Source organism: Marmota monax, unplaced genomic scaffold (assembly GCF_021218885.2).
Source record: "Marmota monax isolate L192 unplaced genomic scaffold, Marmota_monax_Labrador192_F-V1.1 WCK01_AAM20220418_F8-fsc00018, whole genome shotgun sequence".
NCBI lineage: Eukaryota > Metazoa > Chordata > Mammalia > Rodentia > Sciuridae > Marmota > Marmota monax.
Window position 1 is genome coordinate 8,810,176 of NW_026692201.1, and position 19,120 is coordinate 8,829,295.

Consider the following 19,120-nt stretch of genomic DNA (forward strand, 5'->3'; position numbering starts at 1 on the left):
TCCTGACCTTGCTCACGCTGGCCTTGTTTACGTTTAGATCCCCAGGTATATCATCACACTGCATGAACTCCTGGCTCACACACCCCATGAGCATGTGGAAAGGAAGAGTCTGGAGTTTGCTAAATCAAAGCTAGAGGAGCTGTCCAGGTATGCAGAGAACTTACAGTAAAGGCCTGAGATGGGAAAGCAGCAGTTGAGTCTTCTTGTTTGAACCCAGGAACAAGAAAGCAAAACCTAAATCCAGTGGCTCAGAGTCACCTCAAAGTTTAATGCGAGCCTGTGAGATAATACTGAATCATCATTCACATTAATTTTAACCAAGGGAAAAAATATATCTTTGAAAAAGCTTTTATAGCATGTGAATTTTATGTAATTGAGATTAGGCGTAATTTGGTTTAAGTTTGGAAATGTTCCCATTTTTTTTCATTATAATAGAAAAATGACTTTCAGTTGCAGTTTTGTATTCAGATTTGATAAAAAGGTGGAGAATGTACAGTTCATTTCCTAATGGCTTGTTATGGTTATGGGCACTTATTTACACCTCTGTTTCTTTGGCTTCTCAGGGATAAATGGTATAAGGGAATTAAGAGAATTTACTGCACCTCTAGGAAATTCTACTAATTTCAATGAAGGGAGCTGTAGGTAAAATGATGTGTTGCTTTCCAGATGCATTCAAAGCCAAGTTTTCCAAGGATGCTCACGATCACTGAGCCACTTACCATTTAGAATCTTCATGCACACTGGTCTTGGTTTGGGTCACAATCTGTTGAAGCCTAGAACTTTTTGAGGCCCAGTCTTTTTGCCCCAAAGCCCCAGTTAAATCAATAGGAGTTCAAAACTGAGCTTCTCAGGTGCAGCTCTTCCTTGCTTATGTGCTAGGGAGGTCACTGCTGTCTCACTGCCATCCCTTCCATCTGTGTTGTCTGACAGGGTGATGCACGATGAAGTGAGTGACACAGAAAATATAAGGAAAAACCTTGCCATCGAAAGGATGATAGTAGAGGGCTGCGACATTTTGCTGGACACTAGCCAAACTTTCATCCGCCAAGGTAAGTCCTTGTGAAACAGGCCCATGACTTATGTCTGTCACAGTGTCACTGGCAGATCCAGGGATGCATTCTGGAGCAGGTCTGGTTTAGGTGTGTGAGTGCTGCAGTTCCCACAGGACACCCTTGTGGCCTTGACCGAGGCTGTGGTTGAGGCCCACCTCTGTGCTGTTTCTTTTCAGGGGCCATGAAACACAGCAACACAATAATAGTAAAGCACCAGTGGGACAGTAAGTTACACTCTGACTGGACTCTCCTCCTCAGTGGACCGGACATTCTCTACAGCTCCAAGGAGGACAGGTCGGTCTGGCCAATTGGAGTGGCAATGCCAGGTGGTGATGATATCCAGGCAAAGGCCCAAGAAAAACTTGAATTCCTCAAAGCCCTTTCACATAAGAGTGGGGACAATGTCCGAAGTGAAAACAGCTGTCTCTTGTTCCCATTTTTCATCAGCACTTCTGGATCAGCCCCACAGGATATAATTTGATTCAACTGGTAATTGAATTCCACTTACCAGATGGAATCTCTCCTGATCGACCCTGACCATGCTTTGGCAATGGTGAAGTTGTCCTGTATGTGGAATGTACTCTGGGGTCATCACCTGATAAATTAAGCTTTTGAAGAATTGAAGATATTTGTGCCAGACGCTGTGGAGAAGTAACAACTGGACAGTGCACACCCTCCTCAGCTCTTATTTGAAAGTGCAAGAAGTCAACCCCGTCCGTTATTTTTAAGTGCTTAGGTATTGCGGGAGGGAGCAATTGACCTAGTATCTTGCACACATTTACAGTTGTGTACTTGGTGAGGAGTGGAGCATAAATTTGGAGCTCGAATTCATTTCTGGTTTTGATGTGCCAGTATCATTTGAATAGACTTGCATTGCCTTTGCCTACCGTAATAGGCTGCTTAAAATCTTTTATTTTACCTCATCAAACTGAATATTGTGCTGTGCAGATTAATTTTCATACAGAATAGTTTAAAAGTTTAATGCATGCCATTCTATTTTCCGTTATTTATTTACAAGGAAGGAAAACACACATATGTTAAAGTCGGTAGCATATTTTGGGAAATGATTCCTTCTCCCATTTTTGGCTTTGGATACTAAGTTTTCTTTAAATAATAGTGGAATACACTGCAAAGAACATCAGGCCTTTGCAATTCCCCTTCTACTCCTTTGCACAGACTGTTCTCCGTATTGGCTGCTGCTTGCCTAGCACTTGACGTATCTGTGCCTTCATCTGTGCTGTCCCCAGCCTGGGGCCAGGAAAACCCTAATCCACCTCTTTTGTGCCTTCAAAAGTCTGCTTGTCTGACCAGGCTCAGGTCAGATATCTTTAAGGAGGCTTTTGATGTCCTCCTCCTCCTCACTCTCCAGTTACAACCACTCAGCCTCCCTCATCCTTTCCAACGCCCTATGCTGCTGGTGCATGTGTTTTGTCCTTTTGTGTCTGGGTACTGTTTGCATGCCTCTCCCAGGAATTGTAAGCTTTAAAGGGCAGCATTTACAAATTTTTCCTGCCTTGCCTTATTTCGTATGATGCTTTACAAGATAGCTACCAAGAAAATGGGTATTGAACTAAATCGAACTATTTGTTGAATTGCAATTGTGACTGTAGGATATTTTATGTTTGTCTCTTACTTGGAGACACCGAAAATGCCTACTAATTGACATGTGCTTTATAGTATGCAAGAATGGAAAAAAAAGTTTCTGTAACCAGAGGACAGTTTCTAAAAGGACTTTGGATTGAGTGATATTTCTAGAAACGTGACTGTATGGGTGTGAATTTGAAAAAGCACCGATAATAAAAAATGCTGGAAGATCTAATATGTTGACTAGGTCGTATGATTTTCCCTTGTACTTGGAGAAAAAAACCATCATGCACCACTTCTCCCTAGAAATCATGTCCATGTTATTTATTTCTTGTTATGTGCCACATATTTAAGGAACTTCTGTTAGCTATTACTATTTGTGATGTTATTATTGTATTGATGTTGACATGATGGTTTGCTTTTCAGTGGTATTTTTCTACAATTCTATCTAGTTATTCTGTTTTGAAATTATTCAATAAAGATGGCTTCTGAATATCAGTCCTTAATCTCAAAGTAGAAGGTGGTCGATTAAGACCATTTGGAAAGTGTGCACTGATTTGCTTTGGTTGCTCCTATTCTCATTTTTTTTTTCTAAATACTCTTAACAGGCTTTAAGACCCATCAGGCTGTTTCTTAGATTTTATATGCCTTAAAATTTCAAGGTATTTTATGTGAAACAGACTATAATTTATCTCTGACAGTGTGCTAGTATTTGTGTTCATTCTAGTGTGTATGTTTGCACATGTCTGTGCACACTTTGAACCTTCTATGAATTTTTATTCTAAGAAGTAGAAAAAATCAGTCATCTAGGTCCTCTGAATTTACTTTCTGAAATCTAATAATAAATTTTGTTGAATACATGTATAAATATCAGAGGCAATAAGATGAAGATGATACAGGTCAAATCTTGCCTCCCTTACTTCCTTGCTGTGTGATATTGGGCAATTTACTCTACCTTTCTTTGCCTCTGTTTCCTCTCCTTACATTGGAGTTAATGGTAGCACCTATCTTTTAGGATCATTGCTGAGATAAAATGAACTGATGTTCACAAAACCTCCTAAACTAGTGCCTGTGAGATTATGACATTCGCTTTAAATACTAAGATCCAAATTCTAGAATGAGTTTCTATTTCTGACAACATGAAATAAATATGAATATTTGTTAGAAGATAAAGGCTCTCTAAATTGACATTTTGTACAAACCCATATGCATTGTCAACATTGTTTTGTGGACATGTAAATCAGGAAAATTAAATTAAGGTGACAATACATAGTGAAATGTCTGGACACAGTGGTGCATGCCTGTAATTACAGTGGCTTGGGAGGCTGAGGCAGGAGGATCCTGAGTTCAAAGCCAGCCTTACCAATAGTGAGGCACTAAGCAACTCAATGAGATACTTTCTCTAAATCAAATACAAAACAGGGCTGAGGATGTGGCTCAGAGGCCGAGGGCCCCTGAGTTCAATCCCTAGTACCTGCCCACTCCTCCCCATACAAAATCATAGTGAAATAAGTTTTAAGAAGGAGATGTGGACCCGTCTGGCAGTTTAGTTATCCCCAAACTCTAAATTATGTGCTTTCCAAACACCAGGTTTTTTGGAATTGTAGCACAGGGTTTAGAAATAATTACATCTTCACAAGAGCCTAATCCAATAACCTGGAACTGCTCTTCATTATTTTTTTTCTTTCCACTACTGAGTGGAATGAAGACTAAGGGAATTAGCCAGTCTAGATGCCATTGCTCAGGAATTCAGTGATTGAAATCACAAAATCTCTGTTGTAAGTTGACCCCAATTAGATAGACTGATGATCAGCATGCTAAGGACTGGGTCATAGCTATGGTGTATTACTGAGGAATTTCAATTTTTTTCTCTCATTTGTATTAACAAAACAGAAATATTTTCTTTAATTCTCAGGACTATGTCAATCCTAAAATGAAATGTGAAAAAATAACCTACTTAAAATGTTGTTTTCCAAGCATTTTACTTTATACAGCAAACTGTTGAAATTTCTGTTTTTAATTCGGATGCGTAAATTTGTGTCTATACCTAATGCACATATTCCCCTGCTTGGGTATGAGGTGAATACTTACCGATTAAGCATATCAATGTATGGTTACCAAGGAAACATCTATTTTTCTACTTCAGAGCTGAAATTCACATAATTGCTAATATATGAACTAAGAGTGTGCTCTGTCATTTCTAACTTAGAAAGTCATTAAATTGCTAGAAGCATTTATCAATGAACATGTAATTACTGATTTTTCACAGACTTGGTTATAACCTTACTGAAAATGACTTCCCAGCCTCTTTGTCCACCAAGACATATGTCCAAGTCCCAGTCTTTGGCTCAGCCCTGACTGATCTCCCTGGGTGACTCCCGGCCACCAGTGGCAAAGGCAGCACCTACCATCTTTTTCCATCTCTTCCTATTACAAGTTTTAGTTTTCATGTTGTCAGATTCATCTTTTGAGTAGGCCCCTCACTTAGGAGTGACCTTAGGAGAGCTACTTAGTCTCAGGCCTCAGTCTCTGTAAAACGTGTATGTGTGTGGGGGAGGGGGTGGAGGAATGGAGTCATGTTCTCTGAAAGGCCTCCTGTGCTCTTATTCCCTCTCCCAGTGTTCCAGGAGTACAGCCCTTTTGAGGCCATTACCTGCTCATCCACTTTCCTAACCTTCCTGCCTTCTCTTCTCTCCATTGCTCCTCTACTTTTCAAATTTAATCCTTTGCTGCCTGAGCTGTCTGCAGTTTTCTCCCACCTACCTCACCTCCTCCATTCGCTTTCCTCTTGCCCAATTCTTTCACTGGAGTCAGGGCTTCTCCTCACCCTTTGATTCTCAATCCCGCTCCGTCTCCCAGAACTGGTACCTTGCTATTCTTTAGGCTCCAAATAGCTGCCTATTGTCTTCAAGGATCCCACCTAAACACCTAAATAGTTGGTGTGAGATCAGGGCATGGAAACGTAGGTCCTTTACCACCCTGTACATTGTTTCATCTCTGTTAAAAGTTAGATGCAATTTAGAATATTCATATGTGAATATGAAGATTTTGTGATTCACAACCATACTTTCATTGTATTAGGTATGTGTGTTCTTTATGTAAAGAATTTTAGTGTTTTTCCCCCCACATGTAGAAGCAATTTGAGCTCATTTAAAATATCAAGAAGCCCAGAAAAAATAAAAGAGGAAAACAAGGTTGCTTGCAATCTCCTTACAGTTAATATTTGAATATGCATCTTATTGTTCTTATGAGGCCCACATGAGCCTATGTAGGGCTGCATTTGGGGTAGGTGGTGAATTAACCAAAGAGAGAAATATGACTAGCTCAGAAGAGTTCAGAAATCAGAACCAAGGTGTTTGCAAGAATCTTGCTTGGCTTTTTGATTTAATATTTAATGTATGGACTGGAATATTTTTAGAGTGAGGGAGGTTGTTTTTAGCGTATAATCTAGAAATAATCAGAGGTAATCTCAGTATTATATAAAGTCCATGCAGAGCTTCTCACATTGAGTGGAGGAGAGCTGTGCTCACAGTAGTGTTCTGGGTGGAGATTTTTATGTGGTTTATTTTCTATTTAGATTCCACAAAGAATTTTTATCACACATAATTTAAATGCAGCTTGAAATATCTGCCCTTTAAAACATAGTCCTAAACTAAATTGTACTGAAATACCTAATTTATGTATTTTTATAATATGCATGCATTCTGTTTTTTAAAATACAAGGTAAATTATATAAATATGCTACTTATCTACCTTCAGAAATTCAGAAAGAATGATTTCTATCATATTATTATATTACCATATGTAATTATATAATTTTTGTACTATTAGTAAGAATAAATTGACTGGAATCAGATCTCCGAGAAGAGATAGTAGAAGTGCCTTGTTCTTGGAGTTCAGTTTGACCCTCTTTCCAATGTATGTTCCAGTCACAAAAGTATTAGGAACAGTTCAACCCTTAAAATACAATGCATTGTTTCTTCTTCTCGGAGTGTAGGAGACTTATTTGTTCTGATGATGCATTAAATCTAAGCTTGGTATCTTGGGAAACAGGCCCTTGTGTTTATTGCCAAGAGCATGGTCCTCACCTGACAGAATTTTAATTGCTGTGTATTCTTCACTTTTGTAATCACCAGGTTCTCTTATACAAGTACCTTCTGTTGAGCGGGGGAAACTTAGTAAAGTTCGCCTGGGTTCACTGTCTTTGAAAAAGGAAGGAGAGAGACAGTGCTTCTTATTTACAAAACACTTTTTAATTTGTACAAGAAGTTCAGGAGGAAAACTGCATCTGCTCAAGGTATGGGCTTTCTGTGACTATTCCATTTATGTTCCCAGCACTTAAGAGGTGTTGAGGTTAACTCTCTTGTGACTTTCCCATGCCTGCTATTAGCCTAAAACAGATTGTCATGACTGCATAAAGAGGGAAGTACAGTTCACAGCTCTGGCACTTACTTTGTTGACATTTGAATTCAAAGTAATAGAAATGTATTTTAGGTATGCATTATCTTAAAGAAGTAAAAAAATAAAATAAAAAACCTAGACAAAATTATTATTAGTGACTGATGAGCTACAAAAATCTGGTCAAATCATTGCAGAGCACCCACGTGATATTTGCTGACTGCTATTTTGTCTTCCTGTGGACCAGGAGTCAGCAAACCATGGCCTGCAGCTTGCTGCCTATTTTTGTGAACAGTTTTCTTGGAATACAACTCCACCTGTTTGCTTGTTTATCATCCATCTGTGGCTGCTTTCCTGCTAATACAGTAGATTTAAGTAGATGTGATAGAAATGATATGGCTTGCAAAGCTGAAAATATTTGCTATCTGGGCCTTTGTAGGAAGTTTGTCTATCTATACCTTCTGTTGTTATTACTTAAAAGTATTATTCAACACCATGATGATGGCTTTCTACTTTCTAAACCACTTACTTCATGCTGGGTGAGTTCAGCCCATTGCTGAGCTATAGTTGCTCTCTGAAGTCCCTCTGGTGCTATCTAGTCTCCCATAGATGAAGTCACTAAAGTTTATAAACACTGAGAGCAAGATTGGGGTGGAGGGGAGAATAGACTAAAATTAAATGAATTCAATTTATATGACATATCTAAGTTTAATTTTGGACTCTATGAAAAATTGTTTGATGCTTTCTTCTGCGGCAATTTGAACATAAGACTTACAAGTCACAGCTTTCCAGCCTATGCAAGACCTTCAGCCTCTGAATGACAAATCGGTTTGTTTCCAGACAGGTGGGGTCCTCTCTCTCATAGAATGTACATTGATTGAAGAGCCTGATGCAAGTGATGATGACTGTAAGTCACATTCTATTATTACTTATAATTATTTTAGGTTTTAAAAAAAAGTGTTGTGTTTGTAGATCTTCTGTGGTTTAAGAGGAACTGCCTAGGAAAGCAGAGGAGATGCTGAGGATAAACTCCCTAAAATCCTTTACCTGTTGAACCATTTAACCTGTGAGCATTTATAAACCGTCTTTCAGAACTGACATTCTATTGAAATTGACTCATGATAGTGATTCTTCAGTGGCAGGCAGAAAGAGGAGTTGAATTAAAGGGTTGGATTTCTATTCATTACGGAAATTAAACATGAAATAAGGAGTCTGGGACCCTAGTCTTGAGTAACCTGCTGCCCTCAGCTATCTCATGTGCATATTAGCTTCATGAGGCCTTCCCCATGCCTAGGAAGCAATGTTTTTGCTGAAATGAAATTTGGGCCCTGAATGCACATGGATCATATTAAATTCAATTGTATAAAAGCAGCTATTGCTCATAGTTTGTATTCATTTCTAATTGTTTGATTTCCACATGTTGAAGCCAAGGGTTCTGGGCACATGTTTGGACACCTGGATTTTAAGATAGTGGTGGAGCCTCCTGATGCTGCCTCTTTCACTGTGGTCTTATTAGCACCTTCGCGCCAGGAGAAAGCTGCCTGGATGAGTGACATCAGTCAGGTAAATAAGTGGCTTTTGCTATGATTTCTTTTTTAAAATTTCATAACATATACACTTGATGAGTATTCTAAGAATTACTTTATTTTTATTAAAAATTGACCTGGGGGGCTAGATTCATGGCTCAGTGGTAGAGCACTTGCCTGGCATGTGTGAGGCCCTGGGTTCCATCCTCATATAAATAAACAAAAAGATTCATTGACAACTAAAAAAAAAAATACTAAAAAAAAAAAAAAATTGACCTGCAGCTGCTATGCTCAGTATTGCCACAACTATGTATCTTGATAGGCTGTTGGTGTCTTTTCTTTTCTTTTCTTCTTCTTAAAGTTTACATTTACTTGAAATGTGGTAATTGCATTTTAGTTCCTGGGTATTTTGTAGCATCTGCAAATATAACCACTGCAATGAAGAGTGTTGAAGTTATCCTGTTAGTAATAAATTCTCCAATGTCGTGCTTATTTGTTTCTGATGTAAGAAAATGGTGAGAAGTACAAAAACAGCCAACAAGGGCTGAGGTGAGAAATCACAATCCAGAATCAAAAGACACACTGTAGTATGAAATTGGAAAATGAGCTCCTGTATTTCATGTAGGAAAATTAGGGAGCAAAATCACTTACCTTTCTTACCTCAGCTAGACCCTGTGAGAGTATTGCAGTGTTTATTTAGGCAATGATATCCTTTGGAAATATTTCAAAACTGGTCATGATTGGATTCCCAAACTCAAGCTCCACTTGAATTTTAGCTCTGTTTGCTAATATGGGGTAAGGGGAGTGATTTTTGTGTGAGGAAAGTCCTAAATTCAAGCTTGAACATGGTGAGTACCTGTAGTCCCAGCTACAGGGAGGCTGAGGCAGGAGGATTGTTTGAGCCTGGGAGTTTGCACTCAGCCCACAAAAAAAAGTGAGATTCTGTCTCTCCAAAATAATAAAGGCTTGAGTTAATTCTCAAAGTTGTTAAGACAACTGAGGCAAATGGAAAAGCCATTGTAGGTTTCATAATCTTCTTTTTTCTAAAGAGCTCTAATAATTTATATATAAAACTGAGGTGGAGATGCACTGTATCATAGTTTTTCAGCCACCTAATTAAAAAAAATTCTTTGGGATGCATTATAATTATTCATAATACTGGGATTTGTTACTGCATATTAACACATTCACAAAATGTAGCAATATAATTCGGCCAACTGTGTTTTGTAGTACTTACCCTTTCCTTTCTCTCTTCCCTCCCCTGTCCCCTGCCTTTACTTCATTGGCCTCTCTTCTATTTTTATGATATGTCTCCCTTGCCACCCATCCATTTCTTCCCTTTTTCTCTCTAGTGTCCACATGTAAAAGAAAACATATGACCCTGATTTTCTGAATTTGATTTATTTTGCTTAATATGATGTTCTCAAGTTTCATCCATTTTCTTGAAAATGACACAATTTCATTCTTCTTTATGGCTAAGTAAAACTGTATTGTATATAAATATGTATATATATATATATATACACATATATATGTATAGATAAAGAAAATGTAATATCCATTCATCCATTGATTGACACCCAGGCTGGTTCCATAACTTTGCCTACTGTGAATTGTGCTGCTATTAACATGGGTATGCAGGAATTGCTATAGTAGGCTGACTTTAATGCTTCAGGCTAAATACTGAGGAGCGGTATAGTTGGGTCATATGGTTGTTTCATTTTTCTGAATGATTGAAAACTGAAGGAGAAATAGAAAACCAATTACAATAATTATTTGTATTTTTAAAGAAATTTTATAGTCCTATTCTCATTTTACCCTCACTATGGAAGTCAGAAGACAAACAGAAAATTATTAGTCCCACTTCACAAATGAGAAACCTGAGGTTTAGAAAGCTAAATTGTCAAAGTTATACAATTGCATTGAGATAGAACTCGAATTTAACCTAGATCTTCTTTTTAGTACTTTAAACATCCTGTGTAAGGATTTCTTGTGTGGAATTTTTACCTGATAACCCTATGACTGCTTTGATGGTGAATAAATAGAACTAATTTCTTTTCTGGCTGACAAAAGAATGAAATATGGGATATTTCACAATTTTTCATGCCTAATTACATCCTTCTGATAATTTATTATTCCTTTCATTAGTTCTATGCTGCATCAATTAATAGTTCATTAAGTCTCTCCATATTTGTGATGCATCTCTTACCTAATGAGACTCTGGATCATTCATTGATTTAAAGAAAGATACTCAAAGTTTTACCTGCCTCAAGTATCCAGATGAGTCCTTCTTTCTACTTAGAGGAAGAAGTATTCAATTTCTTCCTTATTTCTCCAAGTTGCTATGGCCAAAATGTTGCCTAGCCAAAAAAAAAAAAAAAAAAATTAAAAGCCACATTTTATCTGCAGTCGACAGAAACTAGCAGAACGTTGTATCTTTTTGATTGACAGTGATATCACTCCATGAAATTTCTATCTTCACAGAGCCTTGACATTATGTGGCTTTGATTCTTGTGTTTTTTTTTCTTTTTCATTTAACAAATGTATTTATGCAGTGATATGATGTGCCAGGTACTATCTGAATACTTGTGATGTATCGTGAGCAAAACAACAGAAAATTCCCTGACCTTGTGTAGCTTACAGTCTAGTGTGGGGAAGACCAAACAAGTAGACAATAAATGTAGTAAATGAGTACACACAGTTAGTGATAGGTAGGTAAGGATTGGGTTACTGTAGGTAGTGTGGCTTGATACGGTTCTAACATGGTACACTATTGCCTATTGTGAGGCATGTAAATTCCGTGAACATATTTGTAAAGACATGCAAGCCAAGAATATAGTAGGTGTTGGGGATACCATGTGGACACATATGAATGACTTTTCTGGAAAGTCGTTCCAAAAAAACAGAAGCAGTGATTTCAAAGAGCTGAAAGCTGAAGAATGACATATTTTGAGGGATACTTGAGAGCCAGCTTGGCTGAATTGGAGTGATGAGAGGGAGAATAGAAATAGTCAAAGAGGTAGCAGGAGCTAGATCATGATAGCTTCTATGCCAGTGAATAGGCTTTTGCTTCTACTCTGAGTCAGTGAAAGCTATCAAGGAGTGGAAGCATTCCATGATCTGACAGGTTTTTTTGGGGGGGTGGTACTGCGAATTCAGGGATGTTCTACCATTGAACTATACCTTTATCCCTTATTTCACTAAGTCGCTGAGGCCAACCTCAAACCTGCAAACCTCCTCCTCAGCCTTCCGAATGTTTGGGATTACAGGAGTGCAGCCACCATGCCTGGCCTGGCCTGATTTAGATTTTGAAAGGACTACTTTAACTGACTGCCGTGGTGATTGTAGCCTTGAGGGATGGGAGCAAGATTAGAAGCAGGGGGCAGTCATCCAGAGAGAGATTTGAAAGCTCAGACCAGCATGGCAGGAGTGCAGCTGTAAAGACATGGAAGGGTTCTGGTTCTAGTTTCACTTTGAAGGTAGAACCGGCAGGATTTTACTAGCATTAGATATAGGACATGAGAGAGAAAGAAGAGTCCAGGATGACACCAGAGTTTTTGGACTGAGCAACTGCAAGACTGAAATTTTCATTAACCAAGATGGGAAAGTCTGCTGGGGAATGAGATTTTGGGATGAAAATCAGTTTATTTTTGGATATGTTGAGTCTGAGAAGTCTATTAGACAATCAAACTGAGTTTTAAATAAGTGGTGCAACATAGAAGCTAGTGTTTAGGGGAGTGGTCCAAGTGGGCGACTTTTCATCATTCATGTGGTATTTAAAACTGTGAGACGAGATCACTAAGGAAGGAAGTGTAGGTAGAAATGAGAAGAGGACCAGGAACTGAAAGACAGGTCAGGAAGAACAGCAGATGGAACCTATCCTACTCCAGGATAGTAGGAGGACAGCCAGGAAGGGGTGTTGTCATGGAATCCAAGGGAAGACAACTTGTTGAGAAAGGAGAGGCCACATATTAATTGCTGCTAAAGGCTAGGTAGGGTGGCCAATGTTCTGGGACACTTGTGTTTTGCTGGTGAGGGGTTTGAATGGTGGGTGGTAGGGACAGAATGTTCTGCTATTGACTGAGCCCAGCTTGCTGCCCAGAGGCCTGCCTCTCAGCTGACTTGGTCCTCTGCTTAAAGCGTTTCCATATATAGGGGAAATTACAAATATATTCATGGAATTTATAAGCCTCTCAACTGTATATCTTTGGACCCATTTATTATTAATAAGATGAGCCTACTGAATGCTTGAAAAATGTACTGTTTAATATTTTATTGTGCATATGTAGAAGTAAGGATACAAAAGTGAACTAGAAATATTCCCCACATGCAGCATACTAAAATGTGTACCAAAGTGTTTTCCACAGGTAGCCTATTTTAGCTGGACCTGAGAAGTTTTGTTTAAATGCAGTTCCTGAACCCATATGCTAGATGCCATTCTAAACTTCCATGGTTTACCAAGCTTTATTAGATCACTTTTGCACAATTAAATTAAATAACTTTTGCCCTGAAGAATGATTTCCACCTTTAAGGTCCTCAAAATACTGCCATAAAGAGATAATTTTACAGTGTGGCTCTGAGGGTATATATATATATATATATATATATATATATATATATATATATATATATATATATACATCCTTTAAACTTTTTACCTCATTTACTTATTTCTATGTTCCCACAAACTTCTTCACAATGGTTTCTCTCATATAGATATATATCTGTGCATGCATATAAATTTGTGTGTATATACATGTGCACATATATAGTCTACCATGTTATTTTAACACTTTTATAGCTTTTCCCAAATACTTGAAATTTGAAGTATGAGCTGTTTCTAGGTTTTAGAGTTAATATGTACTGTGGTGCTAAACATCTTTGTGCAGGAGTTTTTCTCCTTTCCGAGGTCCCTCGGTATACATTCCCCCAAAGAGTATAAGGTTAGCATAGAGGGCATGATCTCTTCCATGATTTCATCATTGAAGATTTCACAGAGTGCTACAATACTTCAGGAAATGTGTAACTCATCATTTCACTACCTCATCAATAAGGTATCTATGTTATTTTCTTCCACATCCTGCCAAAGCTGAGTTGTGTCACATTTATCACATTTCTTATTTCATAGGAAAACGGATTTTCCTTCTAGTGGTTTTAACTTTCATTTCTGTAAATATTGAGATTAACATTTTCATGATTTCTATTTCTTTTCTGTTCATAAAGATGAATATAAATTGATTAGAAATATTTGTATAGACTGGGGAAATGAATATTTTCTTTCAATTTAAATTATGAATATGTTTTCCATTATTTTATATTTTTAAATTTTTGTCTCTCTTAATTTTTTTAAATCTTAAATTTTGTATTGTACCATATCATACTAATTATACCTGCTTCTGGTTTTTAAAAAATACTTTTAATTGTAGATGGATGCAATGTTTTTATTTTTTAGTGTGTTGCTGATAATCGAACCCAGTGCTTCACACATGCTAGGCAAGCACTCTACCACTGAGCCACAAGCCCAGCCCCACCTTGAACCAGACAATGAAGTGCTTCCTGCATATTGATACAATATCAGTTTCATATAAGGAACTCTGCAAAATTTAAGACTTCTGACTTGGCCCTTTCTCTTTCTCTCTCTCATTTTAGGAAGGAACAATAACTTGAATGATTAATTACTCCTTTAGTTATACCAGTAAGACCATAATTAACTGTTGGCACCTCCAACAAAATGTACAAATGGCTAATGGTCTCAACCAGTAGTTCTCTCCCTTTTCATCTATTTATAGGGAAAGATCAGAGGCTGACCATTCATTTCAATACAGTGCATTCATTTGCACTTGTCTTACCATCATAAATAATGGTGTGTTAAACAGATTTTGCTATAATTATGAGTGTTAACTAAAATGTAGAATTAAAATTCACCCCTGAATTTCGTGGTTTGGGCAGGAATTCTATTATTTTGTGCCAAAATTTAGATGTGTGTAGACAAATTTGTAGCATACTGGACATGCTTTCTCCCTTAAAATAGTTGCTCTGGAATGCATAGGGAATTTTTACTTTAACATAAAAATGGTGAATTAAAAGAAAAATTGAAGTTAAGTTTTTTTGCTGTTACTTAGAGGAATTGAGAAGGCAAAAAATATGGTGACACAGTGGACCACTGACTTTTGGACAGGTACTGCCTTAAGCAAGACTCTTGAATACCTCAACATTTGTCCAAGGACCAGTTCCATCAAAATCACGTGAGGTTTTTGTGAATACACATATTCTCAGACCCACCATAGTCATTAAAAACTGAGCTATATTATCTATGATCTGGGAATTGGCTTTTATTATGCAATTAATTTTAATGTCTCTTATAATTAACATAAAGTCACTATGGCATTAAAAATATCTGACACCCTGCTTATTTTTATATTTCTTCTTAACTCAATGAATTGTATTCATTTTCCCAAGACTTCATCATTCCTATCCAACATCCAAGGTCCATGCTTATATAATGATGAACACAGCCATCCTTTGGTATCCTTGGGAAATTGGTTTCAGGATACCAGGATACCAAAATCTGAGGATGCTTAAGTCTTTTATGAGAGATCATATAGCATTTACATGTGACCAACATACAGCTTCCTATATACTTTAAATTATCCTTAGATCACTTAAGAATGTAAATGCTGTGAGAAAAATTGTTATACTGTATTGTTTATGGAACAATGATAAGTAAAAAGGTCTGTTTATGTTCCATACAGATACAATTTTTTTACCTGAATATTTCTCATCCACAGTTGGTTGAAACTATGGATGCCAAACCTAAGGATACAGACAGCCAATCACATCTTCCACTATAAGTATATTCACACACACACACACACACACATACACACACACACATATGGCATATATGAATTCTATTGTACTATTGTAGTTTAACTTTTTTTCTAGAATGGAACATTTTCTTCAGTGAAGCTTTATGGAGTCCCAAATAAAAGTGAGATAGAGGTAGAATACTCTGGTTGAAATACAGTTGATGAACCCAAAGCCCAGGAACCCATTTTTTAAATTTCATGCTACACTGTCCTTAAAGCCTGTCTGGGGGAAAAGGATAACATATTAAAAACCACTCCTCTGTTCCAATATCATCTATTTATTATCTATCTATCTATCTATCTATCCATCCATCCATCCATCCATCCATTGCTCTATCCCATGATTCATTAGAGTTTGTGTGCCAGGTTTCAATGATCTTTTTACATAACTAAAATATGACTTCTCATTGCAAGGTTTTATGGGCTTTGGTTCAGATTGCCTGTATATTTAGTTCTTTCATCCAGAACTTGAATGCAAAAATTTCTTTTTATTCCTGTTGAAAATAATTTTGATGTTTCACACAATGAATTAGATTTGTGAATGAGACCTGACACTGGATATGAGATATACAAAAATGGTCCCATAAATCAAGTGCTCTCTCTCTCTCTCTCTCTCTCTCTCTCGATATAAAAAATTAATCTCAAGTTATGGCAGTGAGGACAGTTAAGCTGATTTAGGTCTCCTGAAGCCACAAAAAATAGAAATGTTTAACACAGAGAATCAGCAAAATTAAAAAAATTAATACATAGGTAATATTTATCAGTAGGAAGGGAATCTCTAGTTATCAGAAACTAAGGAACTTAAAGCCAAATCAGAAAGGTTATAAGCCAAAGACTTAGAGACTTGGGAATCATTTTAGGTTGGAAACTGGCCCCAAGCCCTAGGAGTATTACATATAAAAAGGGCAAGAGAAAGCCTTGGGCCCATTAAAGTAATTGAGAATCTCCATTTAAAGCCTGGACATTGGAAGGATGCTCTTGAGAGTGAAACAAGACTTAAAATTCTACTCTTTGGCCCCAGGAAAGAAATAAGGGTGTTTGTCTTTGTCTTGAGTTCTGAATTTTTAAAAATCTCCTTTTAAAAAATGAATGTATCACTTGCCCGTGGATTTGAAATTCAGATTTACAATATTCACATGGTGTGAAAATTTCAAACTGAGAAATTACTATAAAAAGAACTTTCGACTGTTGAAATCTCAAGAAACTTATAGAAGCAAACAAAAATCCACTCCACTGGGAATGTTTCTGTACTCAGGGCTTGTGACTTGAGCTCAAACAGAATCTCAAAAATCCTGTGAGTGAATACCTATCATGAGCAGGATTCAGCAGACACCGAGAACAGATGAATTAGCATGGTAAGAATTTCAGATAATAGGGTGACATTTTCTAGAAGACTGTAGAATAAGAATGCTTAAAATATAATAACATCAATAAAGAAAAGAATTAAGAAAGGAAGAAGCAAACCATAAGGAAAGCATCCATCACTATGTAGAAAGGACAAGGCTAAGAAAACCAACTAGAAAATCTAAAATTGGTAGCTGGGCAAGATGGCTCACTCCTCTAATCCAGCTACTTGGGAGGAGCAGGCAGATTGTAAATTCAAGGCCAGCCTGGACAACTTGGAAACCCTGTCTCAAAATAAGATTGAACCCTTCTGGATTCAATCTCCAGGTGTGTTGGAGGTGTGGACTGGAGATGTAGCTTGGTGGTATAGTGTTTCATGCACAAAGCCCTGGTTCAATTCCCAGCATTGAAAAAAAAAATCTAAAAATGGGAACTATAGACATTAATATCACAAATTCATTGGAAATTCGTTAAAAACAGCAGATCAATCACAGCTGTTGAGAAGACAAGCAGGTAATAGGTTTATAATGAAATTACCTACAACACAACAAAGAGAGATAAAGCGATGGTAAATATGAAAAAGAGATTCAGGCATAGAGAATAGAGTTAAAAAGCCCAACATACATCTAATGGGAATTCCAGAAAGAGAGACTGGAGAGAAAAGAGAAGATGCAATCTTCAAAGTTAAAATGAGTAGGAATTTTCAAAATGGATGTAAAATGAGTCTTCATATTGAAGAAACATAGAATTCCAAGCTGCATATACTCAAATAAAACCTCACCCAGATACACGGAGGTGAAGCTATAGAAGACCAAACACAAAAAGAAAAATCTTAAAAGGTAGAAAGACAGATTACCTATGAAAAATTAATAGAAAGGTAGAAACTTTTTCATAAGGAGAATATATTCATTATATCTTTGAAAGAACAGAAAAATGGAAATCTCTTGAATGTATTTATATAAGATTGAATAAACTGTAATATTTATGTTTAAAATCTATGTTTAAATATGTATATTTAAATCATAGGCTATACAGTAATTAAAATGATGAGTGAATGATATAGATTAAATATGAATAAATCAAAAAGCAATGTTGGGTTAAAAAATACAAATATATATATATATATATATATATATATATATATATATATATATATATATATTGCATGTGTGTGTGCATGTGTGTGTGCATGTGTGTGTTTGCGTGCTGGGGAGGAAATTGATTTCAGGGGTGCTTTACCATGACCTATATCCCCAATCCTTTTTATTTATTTATATTTTAAATTTTGAGAAAAGGCCTTGCTGAGTTGCTGAGGCTGGCCTTGAACTTGCAATCTTCCTGCCTCAGCCTCCTGAGTTGCTGGACTTGACAGGCCTGTGTCACTGTACTGGCAATTTAAAAAATTTAAATAACATTGTATGTTGCCATACATAGTGAAATAAAGGAGATAAGAAGGATGAAAGGATACTATCAGTTTTAGGATAGTGGTTATTTCTGTGTTGGAAAGAGCCTAGTGGAATAACAAAAGAAAGGGCTTTTAGCTGTGTTAGTAGCGTTTTTATATCCTTAGAAGAAAAAGGTTGATCTCTAGCAAATATGGCCAAATATTAATATTAGTTAAGTCTGTGTGACTGGAATATGGATGCCTCATTCTTTTCTGTATGTTTGAATTATTTCATAACTAAACATATAAACATTAAAATGAAGAATAAGTATGCATTCATTTCTTTTTGTCTATATCTCTTAATTTTCAAATTGTGAATCCCTACATTTGTGAAGGTAGAGAGGTAAGGAAAAAAAATGAAGACCTCTTCCATTCTATTTCTTAGATGAATAGTGATTTTTACAAAATAAATATCTTTAATAAAACTTCTTCATTACTCATTGTTTTGTGATAGTTAATTTTTGATATTAAGTATTATTTTCCCTTTTCAATTCTCTTTTATGTGATTACATGTTTTTAAAGAAATTGTTATTTCAGCTGAGAAAGCACGCTAAAGTGTATTCATATTAGGTGTAAAAAACGAATGAACTATTTTCTCTCTGCTCTCTCAGATTTCATGTAGTATTCTGCCTCAGCTGTTTCCATGTAATGCTGTATTTGATCAAAAATATCTCCTTGTGTCTTGTCTGTTTCTCCTTTGCAAAGCTTTCCCGGGTCCTAAGTCACTGAGCTCTGGATGGGCACAGTAGTGGGTGAGGGAGGAAAGAGGAAATACTCCCTTCTTTTGTCAGTGATAGGAAAGAAAGATCCGTTTTGGCTTTGTGAAGTAGGCTCATCTCTCAACTCTAGGCATTTGGCATCGCGGCTGCTGTGGTTACTATGGAAGCAAATTGTCTTTGGATA

General features: G+C 36.8%; 1 protein-coding gene across 3 annotated transcripts in view; it reads left to right on the plus strand.

The window, feature by feature from the left end:
• Positions 1-19,120, plus strand: part of Rasgrf2 (Ras protein specific guanine nucleotide releasing factor 2) — a 231,996-nt gene that overhangs the window by 103,794 nt on the left and 109,082 nt on the right. For all 3 annotated transcript variants that reach the window (XM_058574375.1, XM_046427896.2, XM_046427885.2), the window contains exons 8-12: positions 38-147; positions 931-1,049; positions 6,773-6,933; positions 7,875-7,941; positions 8,461-8,597. In XM_058574375.1, coding sequence (XP_058430358.1) covers positions 38-147; positions 931-1,049; positions 6,773-6,933; positions 7,875-7,941; positions 8,461-8,597 — 594 coding nt within the window. The remainder of the gene's footprint in view (positions 1-37; positions 148-930; positions 1,050-6,772; positions 6,934-7,874; positions 7,942-8,460; positions 8,598-19,120) is intronic.